This window comes from Monodon monoceros, unplaced genomic scaffold (genome assembly GCF_005190385.1).
Source record: "Monodon monoceros isolate NGI ecotype Baffin Bay Population unplaced genomic scaffold, NGI_Narwhal_1 Super_Scaffold_19, whole genome shotgun sequence".
NCBI classification, from domain to species: Eukaryota; Metazoa; Chordata; class Mammalia; order Artiodactyla; family Monodontidae; genus Monodon; species Monodon monoceros.
This window is the reverse complement of record NW_021703775.1, coordinates 28,423,411-28,444,768: the sequence shown is the minus strand read 5'-3', so window position 1 is coordinate 28,444,768 and position 21,358 is coordinate 28,423,411. Positions and strand designations below refer to the sequence as shown.

General features: G+C 34.3%; 1 protein-coding gene across 10 annotated transcripts in view; it reads left to right on the top strand.

The window, feature by feature from the left end:
- The window catches only part of ZNF638 (zinc finger protein 638), an 83,768-nt gene that overhangs the window by 42,863 nt on the left and 19,547 nt on the right, over positions 1–21,358 (top strand). For 9 of the 10 annotated variants that reach the window (XM_029231645.1, XM_029231641.1, XM_029231644.1 and 6 more), the window contains 12 exons: positions 1,575–1,633; positions 1,854–1,906; positions 9,807–9,857; positions 11,743–11,814; positions 12,629–12,715; positions 12,992–13,060; positions 13,448–13,488; positions 15,248–15,379; positions 17,271–17,399; positions 19,308–19,349; positions 19,860–19,994; positions 21,150–21,275. In XM_029231645.1, coding sequence (XP_029087478.1) covers positions 1,575–1,633; positions 1,854–1,906; positions 9,807–9,857; positions 11,743–11,814; positions 12,629–12,715; positions 12,992–13,060; positions 13,448–13,488; positions 15,248–15,379; positions 17,271–17,399; positions 19,308–19,349; positions 19,860–19,994; positions 21,150–21,275 — 996 coding nt within the window. The remainder of the gene's footprint in view (positions 1–1,574; positions 1,634–1,853; positions 1,907–9,806; positions 9,858–11,742; positions 11,815–12,628; positions 12,716–12,991; positions 13,061–13,447; positions 13,489–15,247; positions 15,380–17,270; positions 17,400–19,307; positions 19,350–19,859; positions 19,995–21,149; positions 21,276–21,358) is intronic. The other variant, XM_029231643.1, reaches the window with a different exon arrangement.

Here is a 21,358-nt window from a genome sequence, read left to right as displayed (position 1 = left end):
GCATGTAAGCCAAGGTGTAAGGGCTTTTAAATTTATACAGAAGAAATCAGTGGATTCACATTTCTTTTAACACTGAAGATACCCATTAGTAGAATAAAAGTAGGAGGATGATTATCTTCTAAACCATTGGGGTGAGGAAGATGTTTGGGATAAAATCCCATATAGAACAGAAGGAAATGGCAAGGTTGCCCCAAAAGAACAGAAAACATAAAATAACATGACAACAATTTTTGTTAAGTTCAGATCAGTTTAACACATTTATTGAATGTTCACTAATTGCCAAGCATGATTTTAGGCACCAGTGATAGTGAAGAGGAGAAAGACCACAAGGAAATTAAACATATATATATATATATATATATATATATACTATGTCTATTAACAGCAAGTGCTGTAGAGGAAAATAACAGAAAAGGGAAATAGAAGTGCTCTTTTGGGGGAATGAGGAGCCGTGCAACTTTCCATAAGGTAGTTATAGAAGCTCTCATTGAATAGGTGATATTTGAACAGACACCTAAAGGAGGTGAAGGAGCAAACTGTTCCTTGGATTGAGGGCATTCCAGAGAGAAGGAACAGCAACTGCAAAAGGCTTCTCAGGTCCATGCCTATGTAGTTTGTTTTGTTTGAGAAGTATAAAGGATGCTTTAGGATTGGAAGTAGAGAAGGATGGGGAGAAGTATGTGGTAGTTTGGGGGTAGAGAGTGCATGGAATGTGTGCTGTAAACGCTTAAGTATTAGCTTTTTCTCTGAATGTGATGAAAGGTTTTGAGTTTAGGAATGGCAAGATCAATGTGGTTCTATGTTTAAAATGGAGTGAGGGTGGGTGAAAAGGCAAAGACAGAAGCAGAGACCATTATGAGTCTATTACGGTAATTAAAGGAAAAGATTGGACCAGAGTGATAGCAGTTAGACATCAGAAATGTTATAGCACTATTTGTTTTTTGTGTTTTTTTTACACCCCCTCCCCCCCAATAATAAGACTATAATTCCTCATTAAATATGACAGCCAGAATCCCGGCTTCTGTTCACAAAAATACCATGTATTTAGCCTATGCTAGGCGCCAGACCGCGGACGCTCAGTACTGGCAAAAAAGGAAATGCCCTGCCCTCATGGCACTGCCATTTTTTTTTTTTAACATCTTTATTGGAGTATAATTGCTTTACAATGGTGTGTTAGTTTCTGCTTTATAACAAAGTGAATCAGTTATACATATACATATGTTCCCATATCTCTTCCCTCTTGCATCTCCCACCCTCCCTATCCCACCCCTCCAGGCGGTCACAAAGCACCGAGCTGATCTCCCTGTATAGCACCATTTGAAATAATGTTTTTGAAAGGTAGTGATAAGAAAATGTAGATAAGTGATAAAAGGCAGGTTGTAAAATTACACTGTATGATCACAAATGAAGAATTTCTATCTATAAATAGAAAACGGTGATTAACATTTATACTTTAGGGTAGGAATATTTTAGATTTATGTACGTGTGTGTTTCTTATGCTTTTGTGTATTTTCTAAATGGTTTTTTATAATTGGGGAAGAAACTAAATTTTTCAAAATATTTTTCTTTCATAGAACAAAGAGGTGAAGAAAAAGATATCAGATTCAAAGAAAACATCTGCATCTACTTTAAAGTAAGTAATTCCATCATCTCCTATGTGAGAATGACTATGCATATGAATTAAAATTTTTTAATTTTTACAATGACATTTTTAATATATTTTATCATCCTGACTCCAGTTTATATGGGACATCATTCAAACTGAATTATTTTAAACTTTTTTAGATTTAAGCTTTGCATCTTTAGAAGTTTTAGAAGTTTATTCTTTGCTAAATTTTTTCTCCTTTTAATAGAAAAGATACAGATGCTTCCAAGGCTGTTGAAACTGTGACTTCAGCTTCTGCTAGTAAGTTGTTACTTTCAGTACTCCTCCAAATGAGCATGTTTTGTCAGATGACTAGAAACTTCTTGTAAGATGATGCTAGGAAAACATTATTCATTGTGCTTTAGGAGAAGGGGGACCCACACTGGCTCCTGTATTAAGCTAACGGTTAATGTTAAGTGTTTAATTATGAAATCTCTTGTGGAATAAATCTAAGGACTCAATGAGATAATGTATGCAAAGTACCTATCATAGTTCCATAGTTAATAGCTATTTAGGTTAATTTTGCAGTGTCTGTCTCCATTCCCTCCCAGTAAACTGATAAGACAAAACATAAAGGTATGTTAAGATTGCTTGTGTGGTCCCCTTTGATTTTGAAAGTCTGCTAAGAACCAAAAAGTAAACAAAAAAGACTAAACAGAAATAGATGATATTACACTCATGTGTTATTTCTTTACACACAGGCAAATACTTCAGGTCTTTATTATGAATCTAGCTAAATGAATTTTGCATACAATTTTAAACGCAGTTTATTTTTTTCTCCGTCCATTTAGGATTGGAAATGTCGAGAGAAAAAAGTTATTGCCAAAACATACACTCTTGAATCTAGTAAACAGTGTGATAGTGAAGGACAAGACATAAACAATATATTAGGAAACTTAAATTGTGTTTTGTATGTTATCTTTTTGAAAGGTAGATAGTTTATGGATTTATATTCAGAATAGATAAAAGAGTTTTTGGTATTAGAACTAATATTCAAGTGACTGGAAAATTGGAGTGTGTAGAATATCTCAGTTTTCCATAATGTTTAGTTGGATAGTGTCCTGAAGTTATTGGAAGTTAGTGGAGGTGACTATGAGTGGCTTCTGGAAGGCAGTAAATTTTTACTAAAGTTTTAAATGTGAACGTGTAAACGGATAATATTTAGAGGCAGAAGACTACTTCAGTTAGGCAGATGACATAAAAAAGGTAACAGAAAGGCCTTGAAGAGTAGTGCTGGGGTGTTTTTTAATTTGACCCCATTAACAGCATTTCTCAAAATGTGTTGCGTGACAGACGTGTTCATAGAACATGTTTTGGATCCGGTCAAGTTTAGGATATGTATTATACCTTTTTTTTCCTTTAAAAAATAATCCACAAACCCATTCACTTTATGAAATCCTGCAGGAAAGAAACCTATTTAACTTTGTTTAACCCACTGTTTCCAAAGCTTGGATAAGTGCACCCCATTTTTTCTGTGTAAGACCTAGTAATAATTGGTACAAACTCTGGGAAATTTCCTTAGAGAATAAAGAACCACTAGTTGTTTAGGATTCTCATGTAGATTGGATACATGGAGTGATTGAAAAATCCTATTGAGAAAACATTTGGGATTCACTTTCAGGTAATTAGGACCTGATATTAAAAGGTTAATTAAAATGATCTGGTATGCTAAAATCTGAATTTTTATTATACAGAATTTTTTAGTGGATAATATATAAAAATTAAAAAAATAATTTAAAAATTTCAAGGTTTCAGGCCAGATGGAGTTTTCTAAACGAATGTGGTAATGTTGATTATAATAAAATTTAGCTGCAGTGATTTCTTTGAACTGGGGGAGAACATTGCTAAATATCAGGTATCAAGGAATATCTATGGGAGATATCATTTGGTCAATCACATGGCATTGAAAGTGGGATACTTAGGAAAATTTTTTGTTAAGTTTAAGGTCTGAATTTTGGGAATGGCCCTAACATAATAAAAGTAATGCGTAGGGGGAGAAGTGCTTCAAGTTAAGTACTTCCTCCCTTCTAATATAAATGTAGAAAGAAAGAGAGGAGCCGAAGGCTGAGAAAGTGTCAGGTGAGAAAGATAAGATAACTTTTTGAGATCAGCAATGTCAGATTGAAGAGGGATAGGAAGTCAGGGTAGTTTTAAGGAGAACTTTGGGGGCTTCCCTGGTGGCGCAGTGGTTGGAGATCCGCTTGCCAGTGCGGGGGACACGGGTTCGAGCCCTGGTCCAGGAGGATCCCACATGCCGTGGAGCAGCTAGGCCCGTGCGCCACGGCAGCTGAGCCTGCGCTCTGGGGCCCGCGAGCCACAGCTGCTGAAGCCAGTGTGCCGTGGCAGCTGAGGCCTGTGTGCCTGGAGCCTGTGCTCTGCAGCGGGAGAGGCTGCCGCGGTAAGGGGCCTGTGCCCCGCAGCGGGGAGTGGCCCCCGCTCGTTGCAACTAGAGAGGGCCCGCATGCACCAGCGAAGACCCAATGCAGCCAAAAATTAAATAAATGAATAAATAAATAAATTTACTTTAAAAAAACAAAGAGAACTTTGGTTATAAGCACAAATCTAAAAGGATGTAGGAAAGTACAGGGAGGGAGCAAAAGCCTAATTTTATCAGAAAGGGAAACTTTAGAACTTTTACCCAGTGCTAATTACTTACTTAGCACTCGGCTATATGCCCATAATTAGATGCGTATTACATCAGAGAGTTATTTCTAAGTAGTTTATAGTTTAACTTGTGCCAGAAGACAGAAAACAAGGGAAAGAAACTTGCCATGGTTACACTATTTATAGTAGGCAATTTGTTATTTCACTTAATATTTCAGACCACCGTATGAGTATAGTTCATACTGTTCTCCTTTGATAGATGAGGAAACAGATTCAGAGAGGTTAAATGACTTACTCAAGGTCACATGGAAGAGTTAGTATTCAAACCCAAAACTGTATGCTTCCCAAGCTTTTCACCTATACTAAAGTACCTCTCTGAGAATGAAAACTTGTTCTATATCTCCTTTGATTGCTCTTCTTTTATCTTCCCTTCATTGTTTCCCTAAATGTCTGTTCCTCTTCTCATGTCCTACTTTTCTTGCTGGTTGATTTCTTTCCTTTCCATATCTTTAAGGACCAATGACATCTCCCATACATACATAAACCTCTTCTGCCCCCTCAAGTTTATGCCTCATTTTCTTATATTATCTAACAACACCACTAGTTATCCAGTGTAGGAATCTATTAGTAATCCTTTACCCTGTCTTGTCTTCTTTTTTGTCCCACCCAGTTCAAACTTAAATAACATCCTTCCTCTTCTCATCCAATAGGTGGCTGATTCAAATTAGTTCTCTCTTGAATGTACCTCAAATTATCTCACCTTTACTCCATCACAGCTGTAAATGTTTTAGTTTAGACTCACATTTGAATTTTTGAAGATAGCCTCCCGACTGGCGATTTTTATTCTACTCTGCTCCGGTATTAACACTCTTGCCCTGAGGTCACTTTAAAGCAGATCTGATCGTTTCACTCCTAGTGACCCACAGGGGAAAACCCAAATTCTTCATAACGACCCCTTCCCCTTTGGCCCAGATGACTTTTTCAATCTCTAGTCATGCAACTGTATATTATGTTTAAGCTACTCAGAATAGTTTATTTTCCAGCTGTGCGATTTCATTTCTCGGGTCTTTACGCTATCCATTTGTGTGGAATCATTGTCTAAATTCCAGTTAACTTCACTTATTAAGCGCTTATGAAGTAGCTGTTTAGTAGGTGCCAGGCCTCGTGCAAGGTATTGAAAATACAAAGTCAATTAAGACTCCTTTTGGAGGGTCGAGGTGGGGCAAATTCTAATTTATCTTTTAAGGCCCATCTCAGATGAAGCTTCTTTGTGATACCTTCCCTGACTCTTAGGCAGTTAAATGCTCCCAGCTCCCTCCTAGAAATACTGTATTGTGTACATTAAATCACTTGGTATTAATAGGTTGTTAATAAGTCTGTCTCTTTCACTTGGCTGGGTAAGGGAATACTTGTAGTTTTATTTTTCTGTACCTTAATATCTAATGTGGTGTAAGGGTTAATGAATAAATATTTGCTGGAGGAAGGGTATAGGGATACTCAAATCACATTTGTATTAGTGTCATAACTGAACCCATGGAAGGCAACTAGAGATTATCATACTAAGTGAAGTAAGTCAGAAAGAGAAAAATAAATACCATATGATATCATTTATGTGGAGTCAAAAATATGACACAAATGAACCTATTTATGAAACAGAAACAGAATCATGACATAGAGAATATGTGGTTGCCAAGGGGGAGGGGGGCAGGAGAGGGATGGATTGGGAGTTTGGGATTAGCAGATGCAAACTGGTATACATAGAATGGATAAAAAACAAGGTCCTACTGTATGGCACAGGAAACTGTATTCAGTATCCTGTGATAAACCATAATGGAAAAGAATATGAAAAAGAATGTATATATTTGTATAACTGAGTCACTTTGCTATATAGCGGTAATTAACACAACATTGTAAATCAGCTATACTTCAATAAAAAAAAATAACTGAACCCTTGGAAAAACACATAGTGAACCAAAATTTTCTGATTTGTCATTCTTGAGTTAATGATTTTTTTCTTCTGTAAGATTTTATTGGTTTCCTTTTTTTTTTTTTGCGATACATGGGCCTCTCACTGTTGTGGCCTCTCCCGTTGCAGAGCACAGGCTCTGGACGCGCAGGCTCAGCGGCCATGGCTCACAGGCCCAGCCGCTCCGTGGCATGTGGGATCTTCCCAGACTGGGGCACGAACCCGTGTCCCCTGCATCGGCAGGCGGACTCTCAACCACTGCGCCACCAGGGAAGCCCCCCCCTTTTTTTTTAAGTGCATGTCTTTTTATCTTTTCAATTCCCAGATGAAAATGACTTCTTTTGTTTAAGTCAGTTATTTCCCCAGTAAAAGCACTCTGCCCAAATAGTTCCCACTTGTGAGTTCCAGCAAACCTTAAAGGAAGTAATAACTCTAGTTCTGATTTCAACTATTCCATAGCATGCAGAGGAAAGGAAAACATTCTTTAAAAGGGAGTATGGAGGGGGAGGGGAAACAGGAAGGAAAAAACAGGCTAATACCAACATCAAATGCTGACAAAGACACTGCACACTTAGCACAATGGCTAAAATAAGAAAATAGTAATACCAAATGCTATTGAAGATGTGGAGAAACTTGTACATTGCTGGTGGGAATGTAAAATAGTATGGCCATTCTCGAAAAAAGTATTGTAGTTTTTTAGCAAAACTAAACGTGCTCACCATAAGACCCAGCAGTTACACTCTTGGGCATTTATTTCAGGCAAGTGAATTACATTTCACACAAAACCTGTTCACACAAAACCAGTACACAAATATTTATAGCCTCTATTAATAGCCAAAAGCTGGGAGCAACCCTAATGTCCTTCAGTAGGTGAATGGCTGACTAAACAAACCGCGTTATGTCTGTAGCATGGAATACCTACCACTTAGCAATAAAAAGGAATGAATTATTGATACATGCAACAACTTGGATGGATTACAGAGGAATTGTGCTGATTTTAAAACTCAATCTAAAAAAATTATGTATTGTAAGCTTCTATTTACATAACATTCCTGAAATGATAAAATTAAAGAGATAGAGAACAGATTAGTGGTTGTCAGGGATTCTAGGGGAGGGAGGAGATGGCTCTTTCTATAATGGGTAGTAGGAAAGATACTTGTGGTCGAACTCCTTTGTTTTGACTGATGGTCACCATAATCTACACGTATATGATAGAATTTCATAGAACTAAATATACGTTACGCGCATGCAATCTGGGGAAATTGGAATGTTTGTAAATTACATCAATGTCAGTTTCCTGTTTATGATATAATACTTAGTTATGCAAAATATTACCATTAGAGGAAAGTCCGTGAAGGGTATATGGGATCTCTCCCTGTTATTTCTTACAACTCCATGTGAATATATAGTAATCTCAAAATTAAAAGTTAGAGAAATGTTTTAAAATGCTGATAAAGCTATCATACTAAATTGGAATTATAGAACAGTTTCACTTCTGAATATTTGATGTAAAGTTTTTAAGTAAAATTTTAGTGTCTGGAAGTATATTAAATGAATAACATAGTATGCCCAAGAGGGGGACGGGGGTCATGTCAGAAGTATAAAGATGGTTCAAAATTAGGAAATCTGTCAATTCCATTTACTATATTAAATAGAGGGAGATAAATGCTGAGAAACTCTTAAAGTAGGTGACTACTTCCTTAATATGATAGTGTGTTTGTGTATACATACTTTATTTATTTATATGCATAACAAATACGCATATATCAAGTCAAAAGCCAGCATATGCTTAAGAGTTAAACAGTAGAAGCATTCCCATTAAAGTTAGCTGGTGCACTGCAAGTCAAGAGGCATAAAAATTGGAATGTATGATAAAACATTATTGTTTGCAAATATATACGTACGATGGAAAACCCACTAGAGTCTATTGAAATGCTATTAAATAATTAGCCATCTTAATTCTCTAAATTACTATAAAGTTTTAATTGCTTTATTACATAAAAAAGAACCATTCATACTAATATACTAATAAAATATTAATATACTAATAAAATATTCCATTTATAATAATAAAAAAGGTAGAAGCCATGAAAAGAAAACTTTTAAATACTAAGAGGCATAAAATAAGGCTTAAATGAGAAAACAGCTCATTTTTGGATAGAAAGCCTTTCACCATTATAATATGCCTTTTTTTCTTACATTAAAAGATAAATATTAGGAACCTAATACCAGTAAAGATTTTTTGAATCTATATAAGCTGATAATAAAGTTTATACATAGAATAGACAAGAAAATTCTGCAAAGGAAGAGTAATTAGGACAGAACAGCACTAACAGATATTAAAATATATTACAAAGTTAAAAGATTTATATAGTTTCATATAATTGCATAAATAGACAAAAGATCAGTAGGACAGAATAGATTCCATGAATACTCCCCCAAGCATATGGAATATCAGTAAATCATTACGGTAATATTTCAGATTAGCAGGGAAAAGATGAATTATTCATTAAATTGACTAGCCTCTTTGTAAAGTATACAGTTTATAGTATCAAAATAAATTACAGGGACTTCCCTGGTGGCGCAGTGGTTAAGAATCCGCCTGCCACTGCAGGGGACACGAGTTCGAGCCCTGCTCCGGGAAGATCCCACATTGCCGTGGAGCAACTAAGCCCGTGCGCCACAACTGCTGAGCCTGCGCTCTGCAGCCCGCGTGCCACAACTACTGAAGCCCACACGCTTAGAGCCTGTCCTCCGCAACAAGAGAAGCCACCGTAATGAGAAGCCTACGCACCTCAACGAAGAGTAGCCCCCGCTCGCCACGACTAGAGAAAGCCCGCGCACAGCAACGAAGACCCAGCGCAGCCAAATAAATAAACAAATAAATTACAGCTGGATCAGAGATTTAACATGATACATAGACAGTAGTTAAAAGTATTGAAAGAAAATGTGGAGGGTTTTTTGGTTTGTTTTTAATTTCAGAATGAGAAAGTCCTCCCCTATCAGGAAGACATTGATTACACAAAAATATTTTTGTATAAGTATTTCTCATAACTTTTTAAAAGGTTGTTACCTATATGATACAGATTAATTTTAATGTATAAAGAACTCTAATAAGAAAATCCTCAAAACCCAAAAGATAAATTGGCAGATATTAAGAATAGACAGATCACAAAGAAATAGAGATGAATTTACACATATGAAAACTGACACAGCTTTACTTAAAATTTAAGAAACAAAGATTAAATCATACTAGTTCTAGCTCAGATTGGAGTGATTAATAACTTCTTTTACATACTGTGTTTGTGTGGAAATGGGAAGCCCCACTCTTGTATACTATTGATGAATATTAACTGGTACAACCTTTCTGGAGGACAGTTTCATGTTTGTTAAAATTTAAATCTATCCCTTTGTCTCAGCAAGTCCATGGCTAAGAATTTGCCTATAGTTATAGTTCCATGGGCATACAAAGATGAGTATAAGGATGTTTCTTGCAGTGTTTTTACCAAAATTATGCTAAGTTAGCTCTTTCCTAAATCTAAGTGATGTTTTTTGTAATGTGATACTGATATATTTTTCTTGTTATTTTAGCCAAACCTGGACAAACCAAGACATCTGCAGCCAAAGTAAATAAATCTTCAGGTATGTTTTCTGTATTAGGATCCTAGACATGTTAACTTTAAATTATTTAAGCAGTTTTTATCAGTAGTCTTGGATCTCATGTGACACAGTGTGTGCTGAGTATATACCAATCTGTGAAATTTATAGTCATCTAGAAGTTTTGAGAAAGCACGTTTAGTAGATAATGCTCTTTCCTTGCAGTGATTATCAAAATAAAATAATTTAACTGGCAAACTGTTTCCTCATGATGAATATTGGCAATATTTCCGTCTTTCTCTTTTATTGAGGTCTTCTCTGTTTACTTTCTTTTATAAACAAACTTATAGCAAATTATGTTCTTTTTGCATTTTTATGGGCTATAGTGGATTTTAAAGTAATTATTAATTTTTTTCTCCTTCCTCTAGCATTATCCCCATTTCTGTTTTTCCTCCCATTTCTGCTAAATGCTGGTTAATTCAGAGTCATCTTTTTAAGAGGATGGAGATCAATGTATTACATTGTCTTTATAATGGTAGGAAGGAAAGGAAGCGGTCTTGGACCACTGTTGGTGGCAGATCCATAATTATCATATAGTAGTTTCTTAGAAGCAGTAATCTGAGGGAGTCAGGTGTGGCTAGAAAACATGTTTTGAAGATGCACTTATTTAGCAAACAGTTTGATATTACTTTAATAGTAAGTTTATAGGAGTCATTGGTGGAAATCTGGGGGAGTGGGTGCTAAAACCAGTAGCTACCCCCTTGAGTGTTGGAAATTAATTCTAGGTATTTTTTCCTTAAATTCTGGTACCCAACTAGAAGTAGTAAAGTGAATCGACTTGTGGTAGTAACATAGGATAGTGAAAGAAACACCTTAAGAGCTCATGGGGCTGAGGTTACTGCAGTGTGACAAAACTTGGGAATTACTAAGAAATGACTGGTTGAGTGACAATCTATAAAGATTGGTATTTCTCCTTATGAGCAATAATTAAGGTCTGTCTTTGGATATAAAGTGTGGATTTGTAAACTATTCTGATTAAATTTTGCAGATGTCGGTAATTCTTTTTGTTTGTTTAATAACTGCAAAAGCATGGTCATATTCTCACAGAAGGTCCTGTTAGGTAGTTAAGGCAGTTACCACCCTGGCTTATAAATGGGGAAACGTGCACAGAAATCAGTAAATTCCCCCAGCCTTCACACCTTGACTTGGAATTCAACTTGAATTCACTGACTTGTGATCCTGGGCTTTTTCCTTATACTGCCTTGCTCGTTGGGCATCCTGATTTTCAGAGCTAAACCTCCTGTTGCTCTCTGAATGCTCTCTGAATGCAGAGGTTTTTGACTCTGGTTTTTAGTGACACTTAGATGATCACAGTCTTTATAAACAGCATCATTTTGGAATATAAGCAACAGTAATATACATATGTAGAAAGAAGGGTCAGACAGTTTAAATAATCCTGTTCAGATAGGGATTTGACTATTTTGAAATAGTCTTTATGTGGCCTGACAATGATGTAGGTATTCTTAAGTGCTTTTTAATCAACTGGGAGCCAAGGAAGCATGAGCTGGGAGGTCCTCAATATAACTGCTTTTGGAGCCATTAATGGCATCATGGGATTGTGTTTATATCCTTGAGGTTAGTAATTTTGCTTCTAATTACTAAGTTGATACACACATTTAGAGATCTGTGTAACTTGCCTGAACACTGTTTTTAAGTACCCCAAAGGGGAGGTGAATTCTTATTTCAATGATATTTTTCTTCCTAAAGAAATTATCATTTCTAATTTAGCAAATGACCTGTGTCCCTAAAGATGATAACATTTTGTTTTGAATAAAATATAGTTTGTTGCTCTTATATTCTTTGTGAGGTTCTTTGGGAATTGTTGATACTAGTTAAATAAATCAGTTTTGACTAAGCTTTTGTGATTTAGGGAAATCAGCGGGTTCTGTAAAATCTGTGGTAACAGTAGCTGCTAAAGGTAATAAAGCTTCAATCAAAACAGGTAAGACTGTTGGAAAAGAGAGGTTATATTAAGTTTATTCTTAATTCTGCGTTAAAGAATGTAATAAATATGATATCAAAAGCAAGTTTTAATTTGTAGTATGTAATAACATCTTGAAAAGTTTAGTAAATAATTCTTTGATATTTAGAACCTGACACACATAGGACTTCTGTTTTTTGATGCTTTGGTCTTTGACAGTATCTGCCATTGCAGTTACATTTTTGTTTAGGAAACATTTCTGACAGCCATATAATCATAGGTTGCTCTGCCACTTTCCCCCCGTTTAATCTTTTTTTTACTCATTTTTTTAGAGCTGTCACTTCATATTACCTTCCCCAGCTTGTAAAATTCCTCTGATACTTGTTACTTTAAAGATTTTCTTTCCATGTTACAAGGATGTATCCTCCATAAAGAAATGGAACACTAAATTGTAACATGTTGAAAATAACATGATCCGTTTATTAATATATTTTTCCAATTGACTAATGTAATTTTAAAGAATCTTTGTGGAAGTTATAAAATAATGATTTTTATGTGTGTGATTATGATGTACTTTTGCCACATGAGGATTTCATAATTTGTGAATCATTAATAGCCCTCAACAAAAGTTGTATCTCAGTTTAAATTTGCTTTTAATCTTATTGGTAAACAGATACTGAAAATAAATGGAAATAAATATGTGGAATAATAAATATGTGGAAAAGAGCTGCTTTTATAATGAAGTTGAACTACTTATTTACTAATATATTAGTATGAAACATGCTAAATGACTGAATAGACCCTTAGAATAATGGTTCAACTCTACTTTTAAAAGCAAAATCTAGTGGAAAGAAGTCTCTAGAAGTCAAAAAGGCTGGAATTGTCAAATACAAAGACACCAATAAACCTGTGATTGTACCAGGTAAGCTTGAAATGCTGTCATGCAGTGCTTTCTTTTCATTAAATTCTATTGGTATACACTCTAGGTATATTTTGAAATAAAACTTTTTGCTTAAAAATCTTCAAAAGGATTATTTGGTGTTTCAAAGGAAAACTTGTATTAGCTTTGTCTTAAATCAGGTCAGCCTAAGGAGACTTGAAGTAACAAAATAAACTAGCTTAAGTTCCTCTTTAGATTCATTAGTTTAATTATATTAGTGTATTTTTCTAGACTATTAAAGCAGACTATTTCATGCAGAAAACTCTGAAATAAAGACGAGTGTGGAAGTCAAAGCCACTGAAAATGGTGCTAAAGAAACTATTTCAGGTAGGTTAATAGAAATTTTATTTTGTTCTCTTATGTTTAAAGATAGAAAATTAAATTTTAGGAAAATAATTTTGTGTCATATATATATATATATATATATATATTTCAATACCAGAGTCATACCTAAGTGAAATTAAGAATATTATGATTCACATCTTCACCTTGTCTCTTGATTAGTCTGAAATTTTGCTCTCAGAAAGAATAAAACTGAATGTATTATTGAAAAGCCAGTGTTACTTATGTAGCTATATCCTACTTAAATTCTCTAGTCTTTTGCCCACTGTATACATTTTCATGTAGCTACTATTTAATCCATTGTGGAATAAAGTGGGATCTTGATAAATAAAGTATATCTGCATGAATTCTTATTTTATTTTGTATCTTAAGAAGCTGCTTTGGAGGCCACAGAAAATGAACCAGTTAACAAGGTCAGCTTTTATATTTTACTTATTTTTATAAAGCTTAAGAAATTTTGACACAATGTATTTTTCTTACTATAAACCTAGGTGAAAAATACACAGATTTGGTATGGTGAAAAATCCTGGTCATTGGAGACTTCTAAAATATGGTTTGAGTTAAAAAAAATCTTGAGTTACAAAAATTTAGGTGCAGATTATCAGTAAATGTACATGTTATTGAGGATAACTTTTCACTGAGAAGAAAATGTTAGGCCAGTTGGGTTTTTGAATAGATAACAGGTTGTCAAATTAGAACCAATGGAACTTTGTGAAATTTCTTTTTCCTTAGAAGCAAATTGGAGATATGTTAGTATTTAGATATGTTAGTATTTAGAATACCATTTATTTTTTGTGTTTTTAGAGGAGCAAGTGGAGTTTGCAGTTCTATTTGAAGGGCATAAAGTTCACTTTATTGTTTTCACGTGCTTATATCTGTTATTATGAATATATTAAGATTTCATTAATTTAGACTTTACTGGTTAAGATGTTGAGATCCTTCAGGTGCTCAGGTTAAGTTTATTTTAGACTAGTTGGTCCATTCTTCAAGTAGTAACTAAGTAAGTAGTATGTGTTAACTTACTGTTTTGTTTTAAGAAGAATATTGTAAAACACCAGTAGAGTATCTTAGATTTACTTACTGCACTTTAGAAAGAATCTATTTTGGTCTATTTATACATATATAAACTTACTCATCTTATTTATTATTTTATTTTTGGCTACGTTGGGTCTTCGTTGTTGCACGCGGGCTTTCTCTAGCTGTGGCGAGCGGGGGCTACTCTTTGTCGCAATGCACAGGCTTCTCATTGCGGTGGCTTCTCTTGTTGCAGAGCACGGGCTCTAGGCACGCAGGCTTCAGTAGTTGTGGCACACAACCTCAGTAGTTGTGGCGCACAGGCTCAGTAGTTGTGGCACACGGGCTTAGTTGCTCCGCGACATGTGGGATCTTCCTGGACCAGGGCTCGAACCCGTGTACCCTGCATTGGCAGGCGGATTCTTAACCATTGTGCCACCAGTGAAGCCCAGGAATCATTTTTGAACACAATTTACTTGCTAGTTAAAAATCATTCTCAACTAGCTTATGAAAATTATAATTTCCCACCTTCCCCCACCAAAAGAAAAGTCACAAGTTGCCACATTTATGCCTTTGGGGATTTCGCCAACATCCACTAAAGGAAAAGTTGGCATTTATGAGAGTGATCTTGAAGAATAAAATAGATCTGAGAGAAGAGAAGGCAGAAATGAAAGTATTTACTTTGTAGTGGGGATTGGGTTATGGGGTAAGGATCCTAAGAGACTAGGTAAGCTTTTTTATATTGCCAACAAGGGATTATTTTACTCAGTAAGATAAAAGAATATGCACCAATTTGGAGCATGGGGATCTTAGCATCACAAGGCACAGGAATGGCAACAGTACATGAAAGGAAGGAGCTGTAGTCAGAGACAGGCAAACCTGTGTTTTTAAATTTATTTTTAAGCAGTGGTTGCAGAAGAGAACTGAAGACCTTGACTAGATGACAGATGGTATGACTGAATTATTCTGTGTACTTGAAGAGTGGAAAAGTGCATTTTGTTTTGTTTTTAATTTGTGGTTTAGACCAGCCTTCTGAATTAATCAGATTTAGTATTAAATACAATTTAAATACTAACATAACATATGATCTGCAGTGTAAATTTAAGTAAATATAACAGCACTTAAGTTTTAATGTCAATTCTTAAATTGGTTTTGAAGGAAACAGAAGAAATGTGTGTGGTACTTATTTCTGATTTGCCTAATAAAGGATATTCTATTGAAGAAGTTTACAACCTAGTAAAACCATTTGGTGGTTTAAAGGATATTTTGATTTTATCATCTCATAAAAAGGTAAGAGTTGAAAATAGTTGTGAATTCATCGTTGTCTGCAAGCACATTTTGAAAAACATTAACTTTACAAAACTAGGACGAAAGGGTTTAAGAGCAGCACCTCAGAATAAGCTGTCTCAGGTTAAGACATTTTAAAAATATAAAACACAGATAATCCTTTATTTAAAAAATACATTATTCTAATCAGATGTAGTTTTACGTTGGGAAGGATGGATTTCCCCATTGAAGTTTTGCTGAAACGTTTAGTTTAACAGAAAATACTTTACATCTGTAATATGTTAATACAAAGTTTTTTAAACAACTTATAAAATTTTGTTGAGCACTCTTTACTAGTATTTGTGGTTTTTTTTTTTACCCGTTATACTCAAATGGGAAATAACCATTTTCAGACTCAGACTAGTGAAGTCATCAGTATTTAGAACAACCTAGATTTATCTGTATGTCTTCAGTTTTCTATAATGAGTATACATTGCTTTTGTAATTTAAAAACAAAACAAAATATTGTTAATAATGAACAACTTGTGGAAGGTATTTTATAGGAAGTGAATTTCAGGGAAGTTTAAATAATGGAAACAACGCCGTTAGAGTGGTGGGAAGTAGTGTTCTTACTATAGGAAGGAGTTAATGATCACTAGAGATTTTTGAGAGTCAAGCAAGTGTGCTTAAGAAAACAAAGTAGGAGGGGAGAGTAAGTGTAAGTAGTCATATGCAGTTTTACCTTATGTTAAAAGTAGATTATTTGAATGGTTGCACAACTCTATACATGTATTAAAACCCATTAAATTGTACACTTAAACAGGTGAATTTTATGATATGTAAACTGTATTTCAATAAAGCTGTTTTCTAAAAAGCACATTATTTGTAATGTTTAGAGATGGACAAGAATAAGAAAGAATACATTTTTTAATGTGAGAATTTTATGTGATGATACATTAAAATAGGGGGAAATTGTGGGAACCTGGGAATGAATAATTCAAATTCATACTTTGCATCATATACCAAAGTGGATGTGTATGTAGATAAATATAGAATCCAAATACAGAAAATCTAGATTATTTGTGCCCAGTTTTGATTAGAGTTGAGTAGAATTATTTGGAGATTTAATTTAATTATTTGGAGATTTAATATTTTTCAAGACGTTATATGGAAAAATATCAGATTCAGTCATACAAACATTTTAAACATTTGTGAAACTAAAATTAACATAAAGTAAAATGGAAATAAAAAATTTAAAATATGTAAAATGAGAAACACGGTTCATATAAACATGCTATAAAATATTAAAAGTTTAATAAATAAATTGGCAAATGACATAAAGAGAATTTATTTTTTAAAATTACAACTATAAATAAAAATATGGACTATTTCCACCTCATTAACTATCAGACATATGGAAGAATGTTCAATCTCTTTACTTACCCAGGTATGAAAATTAAAACCAAAATGTATGGAGTTACAATTTGACACTTATGAAAACAACAAAATAAAAAATAACTTGGTAACCATTATATGTTTCTTTGATTCTTTCATTCCTCATATTTCTCATATTTTGTCAATCATTAAATTTATTTACTCAGTAAATGTTCATTAAATGTTTGCTACATGCTAGATACTGCTCTAGGTACGAAGGGTATAGTGATGAATAAGATAAATAATATTTCCCTAGTGTCATTTACTACAATGTCCCTTCTTATTTCTCTTTAGTATTGCCTTATGAGTTCAGTCATTCATTATTTCTTGGTTATGGCCGTAATGTTCTAAGGAATGCTTTTTTTATCTTAAAAACATTTACTAAGTTATTCAATTCATTTGACTTTTTAAGTATTAAATTTTTTTAAGAAAAAGTAACTTAAGATTTATTTTTTCATTCTTATAATTTGTATTTTAAAAGGCATTTATAGAAATAAACAGAAAATCTGCAGATTCTATGGTAAAATTTTATACCTGCTTTCCAATATCACTGGATGGGAATCAACTCTCAATAAGTATGGCTCCTGACAACATGAATTTAAAAGACGAGGTAAATAATAGACTTACCATCTTATTCACTAGAATATTATTAAATTTTTAAATCAGATTTATTATAGTCCATTATGTTTTCTAGTTTTCTTCTTTGGGTCACATATTTTCTCTCAAACACTGAGAAAGCATCTTCCTATATTTCTCCATAGTTGCCCATCTCATTGTTTGAGAGTTACCTCCATATTGAGGGAATCCAATCCCTCATGTATGTTGGAATGGAAAAAAAAAGTTGAAAACGGTAGTCTGTAAAGAACCCTATTCTTATCTCACTGCCATTATCTGTCATCCAAACTGGAATTCCAGAGGTTACCTTTATAATTTTTTCCTCTCATTTCTCATAACCAGCTGGTCACTAGGTCTGGTCTGTTTTAACTCCTGAATATCTCTGGAATTTGTTCCGTCTTCATCCCATTCACCATTGCCTCACCTCTTTAAAACGCCGGCTAAAATAGTTATTCTTTATATCCTCTACCTTCAGTTTTATCTCCCTCAAAACCTTTTTCCCAAAGTCATGAGACTGGCATACAATTCAAACCTCTTCAAATTAAACTGATTTAGAAACCCTTCATTGTTTCTGTGTGGCCTACAAACATTTACTGCTAAGAGGCATGAAACAGAGATGCTAGAATCTCTAGAGGAAGGTGGAAAGGCATGTATTTTTTAAAATTAATACTTATTGGAGTATAGTTGCTTTACAATATTGTGTTAGTTTCTGCTGTACTGCAAAGTGAATTAGTTATACATATACATATATCCACTCTTTTTTAGATTTCCTTCCCACTTAGGTCACCACAAAGCATTGAGCAGAGTTCCCTGTGCTATACAGTAGGTTCTCATTAGTTACCTGTTTTATACATAGTAGTGTATATATGTCAATCCCAGTCTCCCAGTTCGTCCCACCCCCCCACCTCTGCTTGGTAACTATGTTTGTTCTCTACATCTGTGACTCTGTTTCTGCTTTGCAAGTAAGTTCATCTGTACAATTTTTCTAGATTCCACATATAAGTGATACTATACGATATTTGTTTTTCTCTTTTTGACTTACTTCACTCTGTATAACAATCTCTAGGTCATCCTTATCTCTGCAAATGTCACTATTTCGTTCCTTTTTATGGCTGAGTAATATTTCATTTTATACATGTACCACATCTTCTTTATCCATTCCTCTGTCGATGGACAATTTATTTAGGTTGCTTCCATGTCCTGGCTATTGTAAATAGTGCTGTAATGAACATTGAAAATGCATGTATTTTGAAAAAGCCTTCCATTGAGAATCATTCTAATGTGATGTAATTGCTGGGGTGGTTTTATATATATCAGTAGTGTCAAAGAGAAAAAAAAATTTAAGAACCATAGTCTCATAAGATAAAGTTCCTTTTCTAGACATTTAAGCCTTTTATCAGCTAGCTTCTCCCAGCTTTGACATCCCTGTGTTGTGCCAGTCTTGGCCTCTTTATATAATTTAGCAGCACCAAATCACTATACACTTAATACCCTGTGATGTTTTTTTTACTAGCCTACATCTCTGTTCTTCCTTATCCCCTATTTTGCTTAGCTGACTTTTTGTTGAGTAATTTGAATTCTCTTACTGTCTGCTAAATTAAATCTCTTATTCCTTGTATATGAATTTGAGTGTCTTCCCCTAAATGGTACCACCTTATTAGTCTTTAATGTACTTAGGGGATTAGGAAGAATTAAAGTCTGTGGGTAGGGTGGGACTTAGATAACTTGTTTTAGGAAGAGGGAAAGATTGTTGGAAGGAACAGAAATTTTGCTTACTCCTCATTTTATGAAATAGTTCTTAATGCTTATTCATATAGATTATTATATCAGTAAATCTTGACTAATTAAATATACAAATAAGAAAGAGCTTACACCTTCAATCTTCCTCTGTTTGCCTTTCTAGGAAGCTATATTTACAACCTTGATTAGAGAAAATGACCCAGAGGTGAGTTTTGCATTTAAATGCTTTTGTACACTTGTTTAATTGATAGAAACATTGGTTGTTTTATTGTTCACCTGTCAAGAATTAAAGAAGATCTTAGCACTAGTTTTAAAATATTGAGGTGATGGAGATGTCAGATGAGTCTTCTCTTGGTAAAAATAAGAAATGGAGGGTAAAGGAGTCCTAATGTGCAATATTTTTTAGATTCTGGAGCCATATTAACTGACTTGGGTAAATATTCGGTATATTAAGTGTTTTGGGTACATATTATGTTGATAGAAGAAAGATTATACTTCCTTTTTTAGTATATTGTTTCACTGATTATTCACATCTAGTACTAAGACCTCACTATCTTTACCTATATGGTCATTTTCTTATTCTTGGGAGAGGACATTACCTGACCTCTGAAAAATAAATTGCTAATCTGTGTTTTACACTTTGATACTTTAGCTGTTTTTCTCTTTTCCTATGCTGTCTCTTTAAAAAAAAAAAAAAAAAAAACAAAAACTACAGGCAAATGTAGATAAAATTTACGATCGATTTGTACATCTTGATAACTTACCAGAAGATGGACTTCAGTGTGTACTTTGTGTTGGACTTCAGTTTGGAAAAGTGGATCACCACGTATACATGAGTAATAAAAACAAGGTAACAAGGTCCCTTCTGTTTTTGCTGTATGTTCTGTAAAGAATATATAATTGAACCCTGTATTCTTATGGTCTGTAACTTTTAATTCAGCTTCTGAACTGAAGCACCTATAAACATTATTCAGCCTCTTAGCAGAATTATGATATACCATCATATTTTCTCCTGGGCTTTGGCAGGAAGGAGGAAGAACTCTTAGTTTGAAGGGGAAATAAAAACTTGCACAAGGGAGAAAGGTAATACGTGCAAAGAGCATTATCTTTTGGGGAAGTGCAGACTTGTGTTCATCTAGCCTTAACTACCTTTGTGACCTTAGCTAAGTTGGTTTACACTTTTAGTTCTTATTTATAAAATGAAAGGGTGTCAACCAGGTATTTCTAAAGTCCCTTTACGTTTTCTGTGCCCTCTGTCTTCTCTATTTAATTCAGATGTGTCTATGAAAATTAGATTTTGGTCAACCATGTATTACCTAGAAAGGTAGAAAGGGTTTTATAGCAAAGTTGACAGTATTTGCTTCATAAAAAATACCTAATTGACCAAGTAGTAGATACTAGTTTCTTTGACATGTTTAAGAAATTTCTTTAACCATGTTTAAGTGTCAGTTCAGTGGCATTTAAACATATTCATGTTGTTGTGCAGCCATCGCCACCGTCCATCTCCAGAACTTCTTCATTTTCACAAACTAAAACTCCCTGTCCGTTAAACAACAGCTCTCCATCCCCCCTTTTCCTAGCCCCTGGCAACCACCATTCTACAATTTAAATTTCTGTCTCTGTATTTAACTACTTTAGGTACCTCATATAAGTGGAATCATACAATTTTTGTCCTTTTGTGTCTGGCTTATTTCACTTAGCATGTCTTCCAGCATGTGTTGTAGCATATGTCAGAATTTTCCTTCTTGAGGCTGAATAATATTCCATTGTATGCATGTACCACATGTGTTTATCTCCTCGTCTGTTGATCGACACTTGGGTTGCTTCTACCTTTTGACTGTGTGAATAACACTGGTATGAATATGGGTGTACAAATACTTGTTCCAGTTCTGGCTTTCAATTCTTTTAGGTATATACTAAAAAATGAAATTGCTGGATCTTATGGTAATTCTACTTTTAATTTTTTTAGGAACTAGTAATTAATACTTTTCTATCTTTTCCAAAGGCAATTCTTCAGTTAGATAGTCCTGAATCTGCTCAGTCAATGTACAGCTTTCTGAAACAAAATCCACAGAACATAGGTAACCATGTATTGATCTGCACATTATCTCCAAAGCTAGACTCATCAGAGGTAAGATTATTTTGTATCAACTTCTGTGCTTTTAGAATATGAGGAAAGCATAAAGGTCATTCTCCCAAAGCTAGAAGATACAC